The 18669-nt window shown below is 37.2% G+C and overlaps 2 protein-coding genes across 7 annotated transcripts in view; one reads left to right on the top strand and one right to left on the bottom strand.

The window, feature by feature from the left end:
- The first annotated feature begins 1342 nt into the window (after positions 1-1342).
- On the top strand, positions 1343-5777 carry LOC136677140 (acyl-coenzyme A diphosphatase NUDT19-like). Its single transcript, XM_066654567.1, has 3 exons — positions 1343-2182; positions 2606-2813; positions 4628-5777. The coding sequence occupies exons 1-3, from the start codon at positions 1421-1423 to the stop codon at positions 4858-4860; spliced, it is 1203 nt and encodes a 400-aa protein (XP_066510664.1). The 5' UTR covers positions 1343-1420; the 3' UTR covers positions 4861-5777.
- Positions 5778-11898: 6121 nt separating this feature from the next.
- Positions 11899-18669, bottom strand: part of LOC136677305 (CUGBP Elav-like family member 1) — a 37229-nt gene continuing 30458 nt past the window's right edge. For all 6 annotated transcript variants that reach the window (XM_066654812.1, XM_066654814.1, XM_066654813.1 and 3 more), the window contains 3 exons: positions 18524-18667; positions 17900-18071; positions 11899-13985 (listed from right to left, as the gene is read on the bottom strand). In XM_066654812.1, the coding sequence (XP_066510909.1) occupies positions 17944-18071; positions 18524-18667 (272 nt within the window). In that variant the 3' untranslated portion in view covers positions 11899-13985; positions 17900-17943. The remainder of the gene's footprint in view (positions 13986-17899; positions 18072-18523; positions 18668-18669) is intronic.

The following is an 18669-nucleotide window of genomic DNA, read 5'->3' as shown; positions in this document are numbered from 1 at the left end:
AAAATTAGTCAAAAGGGTGGGCACTTGTTTTTAACCTTTGGGTGGGTGGCAGTAGAGTGCCGGTGTTTATTAATGCTTCAACTGCAATTTCAAATATTTATTCACAAACGTTTTCCTTAATTTTGCAGTTTCATCTCTAATGGTATGACTGTTACATTGTGTTACACCATATAAGGTGGAGCAACAAATTCAAAGAAGAAATTGAATAAGAAGCCAACTTTAACTTCAATTCCCAAATCCAGGTCTGATCGTCTCTTCTCTGGTTCTGTCACTGTGAAAGTGATGTGTGACAAAGCAAAGTTTGGTGTCACTTTGCTGTGAAGCTTAATCAGCCTTCTTTATCCTTGCACTCCACCAGCTTGTGTCTGGGGCATGACAGCCTATAATGAGGCGATCTCAGACACACCCAGTCAGTCTTGGTTCGTCACATGGGACTATTGCCAGTGATTTCACCAATACCATTTTGGAAGTATCGTTACAGTAAGCTGTATTTTAAAATAACATTGACCTCACCTTATTTTTATACTTGGGTAACAGTGAAACTGCACCAACACTGGAGGAGAATAAGCAAAGTGGGAGGATACCATCCTGAGACAAACTCAGCAAGGAGCCTAGAACTGTCATTTGAACAAATGTTCATCTTTTAACAATTATTGATCTGTATGACCACGCAACAAAAAAAAAAGTTCTGACTCTGCATTGCTGCCTCCAACTTCGTAACTGGTTCTCAACTATCATGTTTAAGTAATTTCACCAATTCCTGGGTGCAATCCAGTAGCTCCAATAACAATGTAAGTTGTAATTTAGAGAAACTAAATAATTATTTAGAGGTATCTGGGTATTTGGAGAAGTCATTATACCCAGATAGTATGGCATTATTTTTAAAGACTGGAATTTGGAAATGTTACTTTCAAAACATAATTTTGTTTGATCAGTGAAAGCACAGTCTCTCCAGTATGTGCTTTGGGCAGAGTGTCAGTGGTTGAGACTAGTTTAGATGCAGTTCTACACTTTGTCCTTCGTTCAGCATGAGTGGATCTAGGAAAATGAAGTTAGTCCCTGCCTCTGTCTTCACACCACTCTTTCCTACTGAGTACCATGGTCTCAGATTCGGAGGTGCTGAGTCTCATCCCTGCCACTTCTTTGTGACTGAATTTGGAACAGAAAATGCTGAGCCTAGCTGCTTAATTTCACTCATATGACTTCTAGCAGATAAAAATAACACACCACAATGCGTTTGATTATCCCTGTAATGGATCCTTGGGTACAGCAGGTGGCAGTACTACAGTTTAAATGTGTCTTGGAAACCAAATATAGTCTAAAGAACGAGACAGACGAGCAGTCCCGGGTCAATTAATTCACCTTTCCTATTCCTCGAGCCGGACGTTGAACGTGTGTTACACTGAAGTAAACCGCGGAGATGAACTCGGCTCTGCGGCACTGGAAAGAGGCGGCGACGCTGATACTCGCTGCAGGAGCGAGGCGCGCTGCCCCGGCTCCTCGTGCTCCGCGGAGACACGCGGATAAAGGCTCCGGTACTACTTCGCGGAGCGCATTTGACTACGATGTTTTGCTTTTGAAGCGGAGCGGGAAAAGCGGCTTCATGCCCAGCGCCTCCGTCTTCCCTGGAGGGCTCGTGGAGGCGACGGACTTCTCCGGAGAATGGCTGGAGCTGTTTGAGTCTTTTCGAAATCTACCGAACTTTGGGGTCGGGGAGGTGAAACAGCCACCGGAGACAAGGCCGCCTATTTTCTCCACAAACAGAGCCGAACTCGGGTCTCCGGTCCCGGGGGATGTAGCTTTCCGTATCTGCGCCGTCAGAGAGACCTTCGAGGAGGCGGGAGTGTTACTCGCGGTCTCCGCCGACGAAGCGGAGCGTTTATATGGAAATCAAGACAACAACAACAGCGCGCGGTCCTCACCCACGGTCCTGAGCGAGTGGGACCGAGGGGTGGTCTCTGAATGGAGGTCTCTGGTTATTCAGAACTCCGACAACTTCCTACGTATGTGCCGTGAGCTCCGGTGTTTACCGAATATCTGGGCTCTCCACGAATGGGGGAATTGGCTTACTCCCGTCGGGGTCTACGAGAAACAGAGGAGATACGACACCGCATTTTACATGTGCTGCTTAAAGGAGACCCCCGACACCGTTCAGGACCAAAAGGAAATAGTTCACTTTAAGGTGAACAGCTTAGTGTTTGGCAGCTGCAGTCAGTCATTTCTGCAAATCAAACTGCTTTTGTAATTCCTGAATGAACCTGTTTATGCTCCTAGTATACTCTTCTATGCAGCTCTACATTGTCCTTCCTCAGACATTGTTCTACATCAATTTTGAGAGACGATTTTGGCTTAAAAAAGGTTTAAAATCTATTATTTTCATAGCTGATCAATGTGTTTTTAAGGCAGAATAATCAACGGAGTACTAAAGATAGGGTTTGTAAAAATGACATGTATTCACGCAACTTGTATAGGTTTAATAGTTTGGATTAAAAAAAAAAAGTGCTTATCTAAACATTGTAGACACTTTGTCTGCAAGCTTTATAACAAACTAGTCTGAACAACACTATATGTTTTACCATGTGTTTTCTAATCCTTTCTCCTACAGTGGTCTGACCCTTCTGAGATACTGTCCAGCTACCGGGACAGAGACGTTTGGATAGCACCACCCCAATTCTATGATCTTGGACGAATGTGCAATTTTCTTTTATTAAATGATCTTCACGACTTTGCCAGATGGAGATCACTGGAGGGTTGTGAGCAGTACCTGCCTGTTCGCCTGCTGGCTACTGACTGTTATATATCACTATTACCAGGTACTGATTACAGGGTTAAGTAAAAAACCTACAGAACTCTGATCAGTTGCAAATCATAAAGATGTAATTCGTCTGTTTAACAGTTTAGTGCAGCACAGCACCTGAAGATTCGAATAAATATATGTATCTACAGGGTGAGTCAAAGTCGCAGGACACCCTTTTACTTTAAAAAAAAAAAAAGAAAAGGGAAAATGACATATCTTAAGACACCAGCAAGTAATGGGTGGGGGCCCTATCTTTTAGGCTGTGTCTGGAACACAGCCGTCATCTTGAAAGCCGCCATATTGGATCAAGGGCAAGTTTTGAATGGGAAGATGGTCATGTAGCATAACAAAAAAGACCAGTATTGTCTCATAAATTAATTGCCACAATTCATTCAATCATTATCTGTAACCGCTTATCCAGTTCAGGGTCGCGGTGGGTCCAGAGCCTACCTGGAATCATTGGCCGCAAGGCGGGAATACACCCTGAAGGGGGAGACAGCCCTTCACAGGGCAACACATACACTCACACATTGACACCTACGCCAATCCACCTACCAACGTGTGTTTTTGGACCGTGGGAGGAAACTGGAGCACGCGGAGAACACACCAACTCCTCATAGGGAATCGAACCCACAACCTCCAGGCCCCTGGAGCTGTGTGACTGCGACACTACCTGCTGCACCACCGTGCCGCCGTGAATCACAATTGCAATATCTCTTGTGGTTTAAACGTTATCATCCCAAAAATAAATAAAAAAAATGTTGTTTGATACAGGCTCGACCAGACACTAAATGTACCAGCTTCGGTCAGAAAGGATGGGAACACTGTTTCCTGTAGCAGTGAGCATTTGGGGTCTGGTTGAGCCTGTAATGAGCAACAAAAATTTCAGAGTTGATAACTTTTGAACCAAAAGTCATATTGCAAATTTGATTGTGACAATCTATTTCTGAGACAATTCTGGTCTTCCCTTTTGTTTCTGAAATAAAAGGGTGTCCTGTGACTTTTGACTCACCCTGTATAGATTTAACCGTATTTTAAAATTTGACACTACGTTGTCCAGCAGATAAATATTAGGTTAAAAAGTAATATTCCTTTAAACGGGGAGTTCTCATTTACTGGATTTTTGGGATAATTAGTACTCTGGTGGTCTGGTTATGGGAGGTTTTTTAGAAAATCCATTAATTAAAAAAAAAGTAGCATTCAAATGAAATATGCTGTTGTATATCAAGTAAACAGTAGCAAAATTAAGAATTAAATCTCAAGAAAATCAAGATTAGAAGTTCTATTATTCAGTATGATCTCTTCATGGTGGTTCATAGTTTTGGGGCAGTGGAAGCAGGACAAACTGTTCCACTTTTTTAAATGATGTCTGCACAGTGCACTGGAAGCAGACTGTTTTGGAACATGCAAATTTGATAATATTGAAAAAAGCACATTTTATTCAAACGTAGAAAGGTAGTTAAAACAGCTAGATGCTTTAGCCTCATCAACTGCCTTCCCGTTAACCAAAACCAAAATGTTAACCAAGAAATTTCAAGGAACATCTGTGCCTGGATCAGCTAAAGCATGTGTGTATAATGTGAATTATTTAATTAGATGCAACCAGTGTTTCAAACAATTGATATAAATCTCAGACGTCCCTAGAAATCACCCTATACATGTACTTTTTTTTTTTTTTTTTTGCTTTCCTGAATGAAGATGTTTTCTTGTGGACCTTCAAAAGTCCTAGAGATAAATTGGTGGTTCTCCAAGACAAATACACTGAGAGCAACTGCTTTAAACAACACCTTTTTTTGTTGTTTTGTTTTTGTTTTCCCATCCAATGTGCAGGTGACAGTCTGTATCCTGAGATTCCAGACTACACAGGGGTGATCAAAAGTAATGTTCCAGCAGAGAAATGTCTAGAAGACCTACAGAAGGAGAGTGTAAACATGCATCGGATTGTGAACCATGATTATTACACAGCCTCTGTGTACATGAACATCACTCCCAAATACAAGCATGTGCAACCTTTGCCCCACTTAGCTCCAAACAGCATATCAAAGCAGGACAGCAAGTTGTAAAGCTGCAGTTTTAATGGAGAACATTCAGGGAATGAATGGATCATATTAATTTATCAGTCTCTACTAGTAACACATGGGTTGCTTCTTGGGACTGACAGCATTAGGAAACACTAGTGTTAAGAAATAATACACTACTGTAGCTGGTTCTCTCACTTAGCCAGTGTGTTAAAAGAATGCATTTTTATAAATAGCATTTTTATAAGACTCATATAAGACTTTTAAATAACACATTTATTAAAACATGCTTCACTCTACATGCAGGGCCTTTTACTTGGGTAATAAGTTCATGATATGAACATTTATAATGCCATAGTAAATATGGTTATAAAGTATAATGTACTTTTAAGAATTTGTACATATATAATGTATGCATTAGATGTTTATTCTTACACAAATGCTATCTATAAATTTTCTGAAAAAAAAAAAAGCAAAATTTTCATAATAAACAAGATGTAAACAAAGAAATCTACACATCTAGTCCTGCAGTATATTACAAACAAACATTTCAACTTAAATACTGCCTTTGCCTTTTAGCAGAGTCTTAGCTGAATGCAGTTTGCCAATCTGTTGATTTGTGCATGTCTAAGCTAAAAATAAAGCTGCTAAATTTGTTTGATATACAGAAAAGTCTATTAGGTATATACTCCTAATTTTTATTTTATTAGTAATTTATGCTGTGAATATTATATATTTCTAATAAATTATTTACATTTACAGTGGAGTTGATTTTAGTAGCTAACCTAATGATTTTGAATTAAAACTTTAATTCAATGACAAGGTTTATGTCAATACATTACATTCACTGTTCTTTAGTTTTCAGGAACCTGACTAGTACACAGCATATCATGCATACCGGATATTATAATGGGTGTTTTGGAGTCTTTCTGGTGCCACTTTCAAGTAAGACTGCACATATAATGATTAAAAATTATAGGTTAAAATCCTGTTTATTTCATGGTTGTTGATTAATGTATTAAACACCTTACAGGTCATAAATCATTTGTAACAAATTAAAAAAAATAGGTCACTTTCTCCCTTTCTATTTTTTTTATTTTTTGTCTATTGCTTAAAGTCCAATGTCAAGGTAAAGAATAAGCTAAGACATGTGAATGAGAATTTAGCCATGTCACATGTTAAGGTACACATTATCAATAATGTATAACGATAGCCTGGGTGGTTAATTAATTAAAGGGGACATATTATACCTCTTTTTAAACAAGTTAGAGTAAGACTATGGGCTGTACAAAACATGTTCATGAAGTCCTTTGCACAAAATCACTCTCACATAAAGAGATCTCACCAGCTCTATTCTTGCCTGTTTCAGTCCCTTTCAGAATGAGCCATTTAAGGACTCTCACTTTTATGCAAATAAGCTGTTGCTGGCAACACCCCACCCATCTAATATTTATGCAGGTGAGGGGTGGTGCCAGGGTGGTTATATGCAAATTTAACACTTGGAACACTTTCACGCTTGAAGTGTTTATAGGAGCAGTAGAGACCCAAGTGGAAATACAAAAGCATGCAAAAAGTGAATTTTGCATAATATGTACCTTTAAATTTGGTGGTTACCTTACTGACAAATATGTTGAAGATTACAGGTCTAATGTCGACTGATGGAAAAGGCTAATGTCAGTATCTGGTGAGATCTGTATTTTTTGGGACGTGAGTTCAATATACAATAGATCCAAGTGGTACCGTCTTGCCAAAGGGCTCTTATTGGTGTAACATGGTGTTTAAGTGAGAGCAAGAATTTGTTATACCAACCAGGTGTAAAAATTATAAACTGTTAAAAGTTCCATCATGTCCAATAAATTACTGATGCATTATGCGTCAACTACAGGGTATAAACAGTCTTTATTTTAGGTGAAGATTTTAGAAGCTGTTCCCTCACAAGGTCACATGGTTAATGGGCCACACTCACAGCTTTCACAAAAATACATTCCCTAGGCTGCTCTCTGTGTGAGAAATCTATCAAGCTACACATTACACCTCTTCTAATTAGTTACAAGTGGTCAACTGAGCAGTTTCATAGTGTCAACAAGAAAACACTGCCAATGAAAGGATCTGGATTCTGCAGACCATCCTTCACATGGCCAAGGGCTATAATACCCCTCTGATCCACTCTTGGACTTGCAGCATTGTAACTGTTCTCTGGAGTGATGGAGGTCCATCAAACACGTTTGGAATTACAGTGCAGGACTAATCCTCCAACATCTGTACCTGAGTTCACTAATTCTCTCATGGGTGAGTGATATCAAGTGCACTCAATATTTGGTCGGGGTTCCTTTTGCATGAATTACTGCATCAGTGCCGTGTGGCATGGAGGCGATCAGCCTGTGGCACTGCTGAGGTTTTATGGAAGCCCAGGTGGCTTTGATTGCCGCCTTCAGCTCGTCTGCATTGTTGGGTCTGTTGTTTCTCATCTTCCTCTTGACAATAGTTTTGGTCAGGCAGGTTTGCTGGCCAATCAAACACAGTGACACTGTGGTTATAAAACCAGGTATTGGTATTTTGGTGGTGGCTCTTGAAGCACTGACTCCAGCAGCAATTGACTCCTTGTGAATATCCCCCAAATTTTTGAATGGCCTTTTCTTGACATTACTTTCAAAGCTGTGGGTATCCCTGTGTTGCCTGTGCACCTTTTCTACCACACTTTTTCTTTCCTCTCAACTTCACATTAATATACTTGGATACAGCAGGAGGGTGTCAATGACTGCCTTCTGGACATCTGTCAAGTCAGCAGTCTTCCCCGTGATTGTGTAGCCTACTGAACAAGACTAAGGGACAATTTTAAAGGCTTAGGAAACCTCTGCAGGTGTTGTTAGTTTTTTATGACCACTAACATGTGTTTACCAATACCTAAGACCCTTTTTTACATCTCTAAACACATCAACACAAGAAGCCAAATAGTTAGTTTTCTGCTCAAATCCACATTTTGGTAATTAAGTAAATGTCTTCATTTCAATAATCAAACAAAACTTTCTCTATACACACTAACCCTATCAAAACATGGCAAACATACCTAAATACTGACACTCTCTTCTCCAGAAGGCAAGGTGAATATTTGTATTTCATTTTATAACGGTAAATGAAATGGGGCATATGAAATCAATCATAAATTTAAAATCTATAATTATAATAGACTCTGGTCAATTATGTTCCCTAACTAAACATATGGGTTATGTACCATTGAGGGTACCGCCACAGAGACAGCAAAAGGTAGAGTGACAGTTTTTCTGAGAATGTAGGGTCATGACATTTCTACCAGTAATCAACAAAAAAAATCAACAGATTTGGCCCCAAATGTGTAAAAATGAAGTACACAAATAAAGTAAAAAAAAGGCACAGAATGTGTGAAAATCAAACAAACAAACATGCACAGTCCTGTCCCAATCTCTCTTTGCTTCTGTATGGTGTTGTATACCCACACTGACCACTCAATGTCCATGTCACTAACAGCACTTCCAACACCAGCATGTCTTAGAGTGAATTTAGAATAAGAAGTGATTCATCTACATCAGGTATTTCTCAATGTGGCATTGATCCGTTTATTCAGAAATGCTTATCAGATGTTTCAATATAGCTTTTCATCTGCTGATCCAAAAGTATTTTTTTTTTTTTTTTTTACTGTATTTAAGGTTTTGAACATTAGGTTTTCATTTATGGCACGTTGTGTGCAAGCATTTGTAAATTAGTCAAGAACGAGCCACAGTTTTGCTTTTGGAAAGGTTTGTAGGTGCAGAAAATATAGGCATTTTAGAAACATGTTAATTTACTACATGTTTTGTGAAAACAACATGAATTGTGTTAATGGTATAGTTCACAACTGATGGATGTTGTGCAAATTGTAGTTTAGAGTTTTGAAAATGTGACTACAGATTGGACAAAGTGATGTTAACGATTGTAAAAACTATTCTAATTTTCTGTGATAATGACTTTTGGGTTTTCATTGGCTATAAGCCATAATCATTAACATTAAAATAAATAAACGCTTAAAATGATTTATCTGTAATGAATCTATGTGTTTCACTTTTTGAATTGAATTACTAAAATAAATTAACTGTTTAAATGATATTCTAATTTTTTGATTCACACCTGTTCATATCTGCAATTAACAGAGAATATGCCGTATCACTAGTGCAATATGAAATCCTGATCCAGAACTAATTATCCAGTATCAGTCCTGACCTCCCTTATGTTGCAGAATGCAGTCAAATACTTACAGTATGCGTCCATGTGAGGCTGTTATTGCAGTAAACAACGTAAGACATGCTTTATCATCACTGTAGACCTGTACAAAATACTTCATCTGCAGCAGGGCTGGGCGATATAATATCATTGGTATGTTTTTTTCATTATTTTATTCGCCATATCGCGATATTGTGACGTAAGCGCGAGGTTCTAACGCAGGCCCGTGAACGTGACTTCAGCTCAAGCTACAGCTGGGGGATAAATCGCGAATGTGTAGACATTCCATAATATTTTCTACATGATTTAGAAAATTACCATATTCATTATAGCGTAATTACCCCAACTTCTGGCCACTTTAATTACAATATTGGAAATCTTAACTAACTGTAAATAAATAGAAGTACTTTACTCACTCAAATCAACATTTTTCAGGAGTCAAATGTGTAGATTAATGTCCCAAGACTTGCTTGACTTTGAAAGAAAATATGTTTTTAGATAAAAACGCTTTTGTTTAAGTAGGTGCCAATACTGCTAAGATTATTATACTTTGGCCACCTCCCCTGCTTGTGACAGTCAAACGAGACAATTGCTCCCACATTCAGTGGTTTTGAGAGGTTCACAATGAGATCATGTTTGTCCTGTGTTGGTATCCGTACTCTACATGTCAGGATTACAGTGGCGGTAGATTTTCCCCTCAGAGAAAGGGAAGCTAACCGGTAAGCTAACTTTTACACTGAGGGAAATACCTGTCGCGAAATGGAAATGTGTTGTGTTCCACATGCAGTTTTGCCCACAAAGAATTACAACACTGTTAGAGATACTTAAATATTGTTTAGATATGTGATTTCTTGCAAGACTGATGTTTAAATGCCCTACTAAGGCTTGATCTTATGTTTTATTGTTTTACCCAATGCGACTGGCGAAGAGAGAGCGAAATTGCACCATATACGGCAGTGGCCAGGATTAGGGGACGGCCCGAAATAGGAGGAATACTGATAAATAAAATAGTACACAAATGTCCCGTTCAACTGTTTTTCATACACATCCCGCTGTCCTACCGTTGTTCGTGTATGTCGCTGGAGCAGTTCTTAGCACATATCACGCGCTCTCAGGTCTACTTCTCTGATAATTGTGAGCAAGTCAACAAAGGACATAAATGAAATAAGTGGCGAAGCTTTATTTCCCAAAAAGAGCGCTGTTAAGGCCATTAATTGCTTGAAACACGCTGCTCCCCCTCTGCCGGAGCTCCACAGCTCTCAGAGAAAGCGCTTCTCATTGGTCATCAATGTTTTTAGCCCATCAGCAGACTTAGCTGTCCATCATTTAGTGCTGCAGCCAATAGAGTCACAGTCCCGCCTACAGGGTTGGTTTTGTGGCGCTGAGAAACAGGTCAGTGCTTAAACGAATGAAGTCTTATTTTAGCACCCTCTCTCGAAGAAATATTTTCCCCTCAACATCTGTGACTACAATAAAACCGACTTTTTGAATCAAAGTAATTCTTCATACATAATCACATTAGATAATTTCATAAGATGAAATATAATATTCCAATATTTCTATGAACTGTTTTTGAAGATTTGTTTAATTATTTAAAAAATAATAATTAAGCAGCAGCTTGGATGCAGGCAGTTTGTTTCTTAATGCAAGATATTCAGTGTCAAGCAGATACACAGGGCTGAGTTTACTTGAAATGTGCATTGTAACTGTACTATCTAGAAAAATGTAAGTATCAGATCAGGATTCAGTATCGGCAGATACTCTATTAAAAAAACTCGAATTGGGGGCAAAACTATTTCTTAGACATACAATTGATAATTAAAGTTAGATAATGCAGCATGTTCTTTTGGTGTTAAAAAATAAACACTAATACTTTGACATTATATTTTGTTATGGTTTTCATAAAATCGTATCGTATATCACCATTCATTTTAGGCATATCGGGATATGAGTTTTATGGTCATATCCCCCACCCCTAATTTGTATCAGATTTCAGGACTGTCTGTTGTTTTTAAATACATTTTTAACACGTTTTTATATATAAATATATTATGAATGTATATCATCTCAAAAATATCCCACTATATCACAGCATTATTTGAAGGCCATATCACCTACCCCAACTCTACAGTCAATTTATCTGTGGCAGTGAACACTCCCAAACGCTGATTACTGATAACTTTCCTAAGAAACCCAAACACTGTTTATCCTACCAGGAGCAGAAACAAAACCAGCAACCTTTCAGTACCTCACCTACTTCTCTTACCTTTAGACCATAGCTGACTCCAAATAACCAAATGCCCTTATAATGATTGTTTTTTTTTTTTTTTTCAAAATCATAGCATTGAGCTAGTGGGTGTATATAGATATTGTGAGCATATTTTGCAACACAATCTTTGCGATACATCCCCCAGCTGTAGCTTGAGCTCAAGCCAAGTTCATGCGCCTGCGCTAGATGCTTGCTCTTACGTCACAGTATCGCGCTATGGCAAAATTGTGCAGTCACCATATTTGTGTTGAATGGTGCAAGTGTGTTGCCATCAGAATGCAAGGTTGGAAGAAATGTTCCATTGAACCATGACCTATGTGCAGTAAAGTAACAAAGTTTCATGTTGTTAGGTGTCAATCGCCTCCTGGAAATGGCTTGTAAACTCATTTAGTAACTGCTCCAATAAGTGATTCCCATTTTTATTATTGGCTTGTACCAATCTGTATACCACCGTCTCTAGCACCGTAAACAATTATGCAAATGAAATGACTTAATGATCTTAAAAAAAAAAAAAAAAAAAAGAAGTAAACAAAAGTACAAAATTAAAAGTTCAGACACAAAAGGTGTGAATCTTTTCCGTTTAATCAGACAAACAACCCGACCAAAGATAAACTACAAAATGACTTCTTGCTGGGTGTGCACGTTGCTATATTTCTGTGGAGACAGTAGCATAATCTTAACCACCATCACCTTTTAAATAAACCTTGACAGAAAACATTCAGAAAAAAGTCACTCTTCTAAACAACTAATGAACTCCTCACTCCACAATTCCAATGAAAACCATAACTTAAATGACAAAAGAAAACACAGATCAGCTTTTAATTCAATTTGAAGGCTGCTTTATAGAATTACTTCCTTAATTTGTACAGGCTTGAGTTTGGTCATGGTGGCAAGTTCTACATGGCTCCACTTGTTAGGATGTAAATTTTCACATTGTGAAACAGAACTTGGAAGTAGAAAAGGCAAAAACTGTACAAATCTTTAACTATTAAATACAATCACTCTGTACCAATAATGACAAACATCCCACAGGTAATTTTCAGAGTACATTTAAACCCACAAACAGCAGCTTAAAATCTAAATAGAAAATGCCAAAAAGTCAATGTCAAACCCAATTAGATTAGTTCATAAGCAATTGCTTGCAATCTACAGTTGAAATAAGCCTAATGAAAAATGGGCATGCTGTATATTGCATAAGGGGATCAGTAAGGAAATCCAAACGTAGATCTCAACCAGGACGCACTTCAATATGGGAGAAAACAAAAACAAAAAATATAAAAGGGCACTTCTGAAGCGAGGGACACTTAAAGGCAGTGCTGGGAGAGAGTGGTGGTTAGATTACGACAAAGAGCCAGTGGCAGATTTGTCAGTTTGGAAAATGTTACTCTGGATACTTTCCACTAACCAAACACCCACGCTGTTGTCACATAAATTGACCACTATACAGAAGAGCTTAAATTTGTTTCCATAAACATGAGTACTTAGGCTGATCTAAGACAGTGGATTTGAAAAGTCAATATAAAGCCATGATACCAGAATCACACTAAAAAGAAAAAAAAAAATTAAAACAAAGAAAAGGCTCACTTTCAAACATTGTCTCAACACATTGAGACATGTATTAAAATCACTGGTGATTAAAACTGGGACCTTATTGGAAGAGTAAGCAAATGTCATGAAAATAATACAGAAAATGTGACCAACAGCAACATGCAAAACTTTTGGCACCATTTTATTAATTTTATAATTGATTTTTTTTTATTTTTTTAAACAGAACTGAATCACATTTTGCTGAGGATGTCAGTGCAGTTACAAAAAACATGCATACTTTAATATATTAACTAACTGTGACAAGAAACTCAATTCTGCTCAATTTATGCATTTTATTTCAGACTAAACCTGATTTTCACACAATAAGAAAATGAAAAACATTATGTGCCTATGGTGGCTCGACACAATACAATGGAAAAAAAAAAGAAAGAAAGAAAAAGAAGCAATTCAAGTGTCTATTGTAATGTCACACTGTTAATAGGAACTCCCAAAATTACATCATGCCAACTAACCTAGCACAAAATTACAAGGTTATCCTCAGTTTCAGCAAAATGTGACTGCAAAACATCCTAAAAAAAGTTTTAGAACTAACAAGTGAGAGAAAGGGGGGGAGGGGGACCAAAAAAAAAAAAAAACACAACACACACCCACCCACACACAAAGTGATTCTATAAATTGATTGGCTGCTTTCAGAAGAAAACAAATTAATAAAACTGAGTGCACTAGGAAGACTGCATTAAAACGAAAAATAAAAATTGCTAGAGAAAAACCTTAACTGGGTAACGAAACAATGAAAATTAAAAGCTTTTGCACAATCTAGTGGTTATGTTTGCAAGTTCTAGAAAAATAGACTCTTTTTGCTCAGAACATTATTCATGAAACTTTTTACATTTTAGTTATAACAGCAGTCTTTCTAGCGCCCTCTATTGGCAGCACAAACAAATGAACACACAAAAACAAACAAAAGAAGTAAATCACTAAGCGTCAAAAGTTAACACAAAAAGGTCAAGGGTGAAATTTCAAGCGTCAGAGAAGCGAAGAGGACAACGGACTGGACGATGAACTTTTGACGTCACATCGACATGCTAGGGAAACGATGAACAAACGGGCACGAAGATATCTAGAATAAAACAACAAAAACAAATAACGAACAACAAAACTAGGTTAAAGCCACAACAGAAAAAAAGGAGAGGGGAAGAAACAGAAAATCATGTGAAATGATTATCTTTGCATGTGGGAGGGGGGAAGGTCACGGGAACGTATTACCTATTTTAGACAACATTTAATGCAACACAAGGAACAAGAAGGAAGAAAAGTGGGAAGGAGAAGACACAAGCAACATGCCAAAAAGGAGTTAAGGGGAGAATATACATCCAACAACATCAAGAGACGACAAAGACTGCCTACCACAGCTAAAATAACAAAATAGTGTTTATTTCAGTAGGTAGTTGGGAATTTCAATATCATTCTGAAAAGGGTGGGGGAAAAAAAAGCAGTTGCCATCAGCAATAGTCAAACATGAGCTAATTCTCTTCAGCTCAGTGCTTTTCACATTTTTAACGTTGACTTAAAAAGTCATTTTAGACAAAAAAAAAAAAAAAAAAAATTGTGCTTTTAAGATCTGCAATGATTTCAGTTTGTGCTTAATCTCTGAATTGTGAGGGATAATGCAATACATAAATTTAAAGGCAGCTTATTTGTATACATTTCCATACTAGGCAACACCAGTGGACATAAATTGAAGTTACATTTACTACCTGAACGTGAAAAAGTGAAGGATAATAAAAATGGAAACAGCTACAGAATGTATATTCAAGTCGCATAATTTTAAAATGAAATTATCCACAAGCAGCTTGTAATAGGACTGTTTGGCACATCAGTGGAGTTACTCTGCCATACGGTCAGTGTGCAGCTGTTCTCTGTACGTGCCTAACATGGTAGATCTACAGAAACAGTACCCTCCTGCTAGAAAAGAAACGTCAAAAAATTTCGGAAAAAAAGCCATATCTGACATGTGTATACTTGTAACGTACAGGGCAGAGGAGACGTTTAAAATGATCTTTGGATTCAGAAAAATCAGTACTGTGCTAGAATGCCCCTTAGGGTTTCCTAGTTTCTTTGATTACTGTTCATATGTATGTGTATTCTTTTTTTAAACACAGGCACAGATCAAGGACTGATTCCCAGGACCAGAGTCTAAACACTTATAGAGGGCTCCAAAACCACACTTCAGCGCTAAAGCTATTGCAGTTCATGTAAAAGACACAATATCACCATATGAAAGTAAAACCAAGAGAGTTTACAGCAGTTTTTTTTCTCTAAACCATATGATCATTTTCCCAGGAATTCAGTAATACTCTATATTAGTAAAAAAATTTGGTAGGATCTACACAACTACACAAATCCTCACACCTAAAAAAAATAAAATAAAAAAAAAAAACCCTTTGAGACATTATACAGTAAGGGAATTGTGGTAAATGTAATTTTTAAACTTAGCTTAAAAACAGAAGGAAATGTGATGTACACAATGCCACCTTTTTCTACCTTTGCTGTGCTCCTGAATAATGACACTGTATTTAGTCCTCACTGAGAAAAAAAGTTAAAATTGGCAGCATGTACATTGATGTTCTGACCCACAATTTGTCTAACAAGGCTTTGTCGAGCTTTGTCAAAATACAAATTAGAAATACAGAGGAATGAAAAAGGTTAAATTGTGCGCTCCACATTTGTACCTTAGTTGAAATTGCTTGCAAATGCACAGGTAAAACACCAACCTCACTATTCCAGTACTTTTCAGAGCACTGCATATAACTTGGCCACCATTAGTGAGGCAACTCAAACAAGTCTATAAAATGCATGGTAAGAAACCTGCTACTTTACAGAAATGCACCCCAACTGACAGACAGCTACAGAAACATGCTTTCCTGTCATTCTGTAATAGAGACAGGTGTATGTAATGTGTGTAAGAGTAAACACAACATAAGTTCTGAGGAGAAAAACAGTGTTCTCCAGGTACAATAACTTGGAACTGAACATTGGAACAGCACCCCAGGAACTACACATGAAGCATTTGATACACTTTTTGAGTGTTGGACAAAGACAAGATACAACACTTAGCTAAAAAGGGCCACACGCCTGTAGCTTTAACAATCTGTGAATGTATTCACAAAACTTCACATCAGGATTCTACAAAATACTGTTGAATATTTTGAGTGATTATTAAACAACTGTTTTTTTTTATTCAGAGAAATAATTTACGCAATTTTATAAAACCTCTATAAAAATAGAAAAGGATTAATAGCTAAGTAATATACACCATCTGGACACAATCCATTCCCATAAAAACAATTTTAAGACCCTGTAGGCCTCAAGTATGTACTGATTAATCTTTCCTCATTATGATAAACATATTTACTGGTCAGTATTAATCATGAATACAATTTCAGAGAGTACAGACTAAAGTAAATAGCCATGCTAAACTAGATGGTCTTCAGGGTTTTGGTGTTAGTATTAGTAAACCCACACAGATGCAAAGCAGACTACGTTTAGTGAAGAAGAAAGGGGGTACCTTGATAATTGTGCATTTCTTTGTACAAGAAATTGATCGAATTTGGTGGTTGAAGAAAGAGAAAAAAAAAATGAAAATGAACAGAAAGTAATTTTCCATTTTTTAAAAACACTATCATCTTTCATCTTGTAACTTCAGACACACGCAGGATGCAATTATTGCTGAAAGCATACAACATCCACTTGCACCAAGGTGGAAGATTGTTCGAAACAACCACCATCATCAAGTTTAAAACATGTCCAGTAGGCAACTTGAATGAATGTCTGTCTAAGTGTTGTACATAATACTTTTGAGTCTGAATATCATCTCCGTGGCACAAAGTGATACCAGCACTGAATAGAAATTCATTAAAATTCCTTAGGGCTAAATAAAGTGGCTTGAATCGTCCTTGAGGCTACAAGATAGGAGCTGTCCAGGATTGTATGTTTGTGTAATGCAATGCATACAAATGAATCTGTCCAGCCCATCATAAATGGTATAGTGACAGTTTTCATATTCAGCCATATATACTGCACTGGGTTCATTTTACGTTAATTTCATCAGACAAAAGTGAGGCAATCCTGAGAGTAAAGCATGACATTCCTTTGCACCTATAGCTTGTGCTGAACAACAAACAGTGCCAACAAGATAAGAAAAATCATTGTAAAAGTAAACCAATCTAAAATAAGATGTTGAATCTTTTTTTTTTTTTTGGTAGGTGAACAATAAATACATAAATCAAAACATCTAATGAAATAAGATTATTAGCTGTGTTCTTGGGGGGGGGGGAGACAAACATACAAAAAGAAAAAAAAAAAAATTTACAGACCATACTTTAACATCACCCCATTATGAAAAAATTGCGGTATTCAAAATAAATAAATAAATTAGTGAAATAAATAATCAAATAATAAAAAAGGCATCTATGAAATCAGAGTCTAATGGAGAGCAGCCCAACCTATCAGATGCTCCAAATCATTATGGTGACAGAAAGATTATCTTTTGCAATCTATGCAGCAGACCTCCAAATTCTATTTAAAAAGGCAGCTCAGTAGGAGGCATCAGTTTGACTGTCCAAATATACTGAGTCTATATAGTGTAAACACAAGAGGAAAATCTACAGGGGTATGATTAAGATGGAGATAATGACTGTGGAACTGAGAGCAGTCAATGACTGCCTTTCATTGTGCAACATCCTTTGATGCAAGATTTGTACACAGCAAATGTGTAATATGGCACAAAAATGTGGTTTAAAAAAAGGAAAAAAAAAAAAAAAAAACCCTAACAATTAAAAAGAATCCATTTCTCAGCTGAACAACCTTGTGGTTTTATCATTATGCATGTTGCTTTTCCTTTTCTTGTTGATGGTTGTTAAGAAAGAAGATATGTAGGAAAGGCAAGAGGAGTGAAGGAATAGTAGGAGAGGGTTAAGGGTGGGGCAGGCTTTTTTTTGTTTTTAAAACGTTCCAATATCACACTCCACTTACCAGAAACACATTTTCAAACCAAGTCCATTTTAGAGTAAAAGCACTCAGTATGGCTTGCTGTCGTTTTTGGATCGTTTCAGTTGAACCTTCAGTCGTTTCATTCCGATCTGAAAACCGTTCATTGACTGAATGGCCGCCTGGGACGAAACAGGATTGTCGTAACTCACAAAGCCTGTCAAACACAAAAACGAACATCTGTCAACACCAACAAACATTTATAACCAAAATACTTCTATGAACAACATTTGATCAATAATTAGGAAAAAATATAAGGCTTAAGAAGAATGTGTCACTTAATGTATTAGATGCAATCTTGCACTTCAATTGCCAAGACAAACAATACCGTTTTCAAATGCTAATATCAATTTATCTTTCCATTGATAATTAACTTGAGTATTTAAGTCTGGTGTTAGTGGACTATTTCTGTACTTTCCTAACCGTGTGCAAGAGATGTTAGAAGAAATTAAAATAATTGCTAATTAATACTTAGTGGAATGGTGTACATCATTACATAAGCTTTTTATTTATAACCCAAGTCAACAGCCACATATTCAGGTATTAAATACTTCAAGAATTTAGTTTCAAGCCACTAGCTAAAACAGAGTAATTGTTTTATTACTTTACCAAAACACTTGCTGAGGTTGGTCTGTTTGTCTATGAACACCTTGGCTGAGATGACATTGCCAAAAGGCATGAACATCTGAAGCAGATCCTGGTCACCAAACTCCTGTGGCAGGTGATAAATGAACAGATTTGCACCTTCTGGACCT

The sequence above is a fragment of the Hoplias malabaricus genome, chromosome X2, assembly GCF_029633855.1.
Source record: "Hoplias malabaricus isolate fHopMal1 chromosome X2, fHopMal1.hap1, whole genome shotgun sequence".
NCBI classification, from domain to species: Eukaryota; Metazoa; Chordata; class Actinopteri; order Characiformes; family Erythrinidae; genus Hoplias; species Hoplias malabaricus.
Note: the sequence above shows the minus strand (reverse complement) of the source record. Positions and strands in the feature narration are given on the sequence as shown.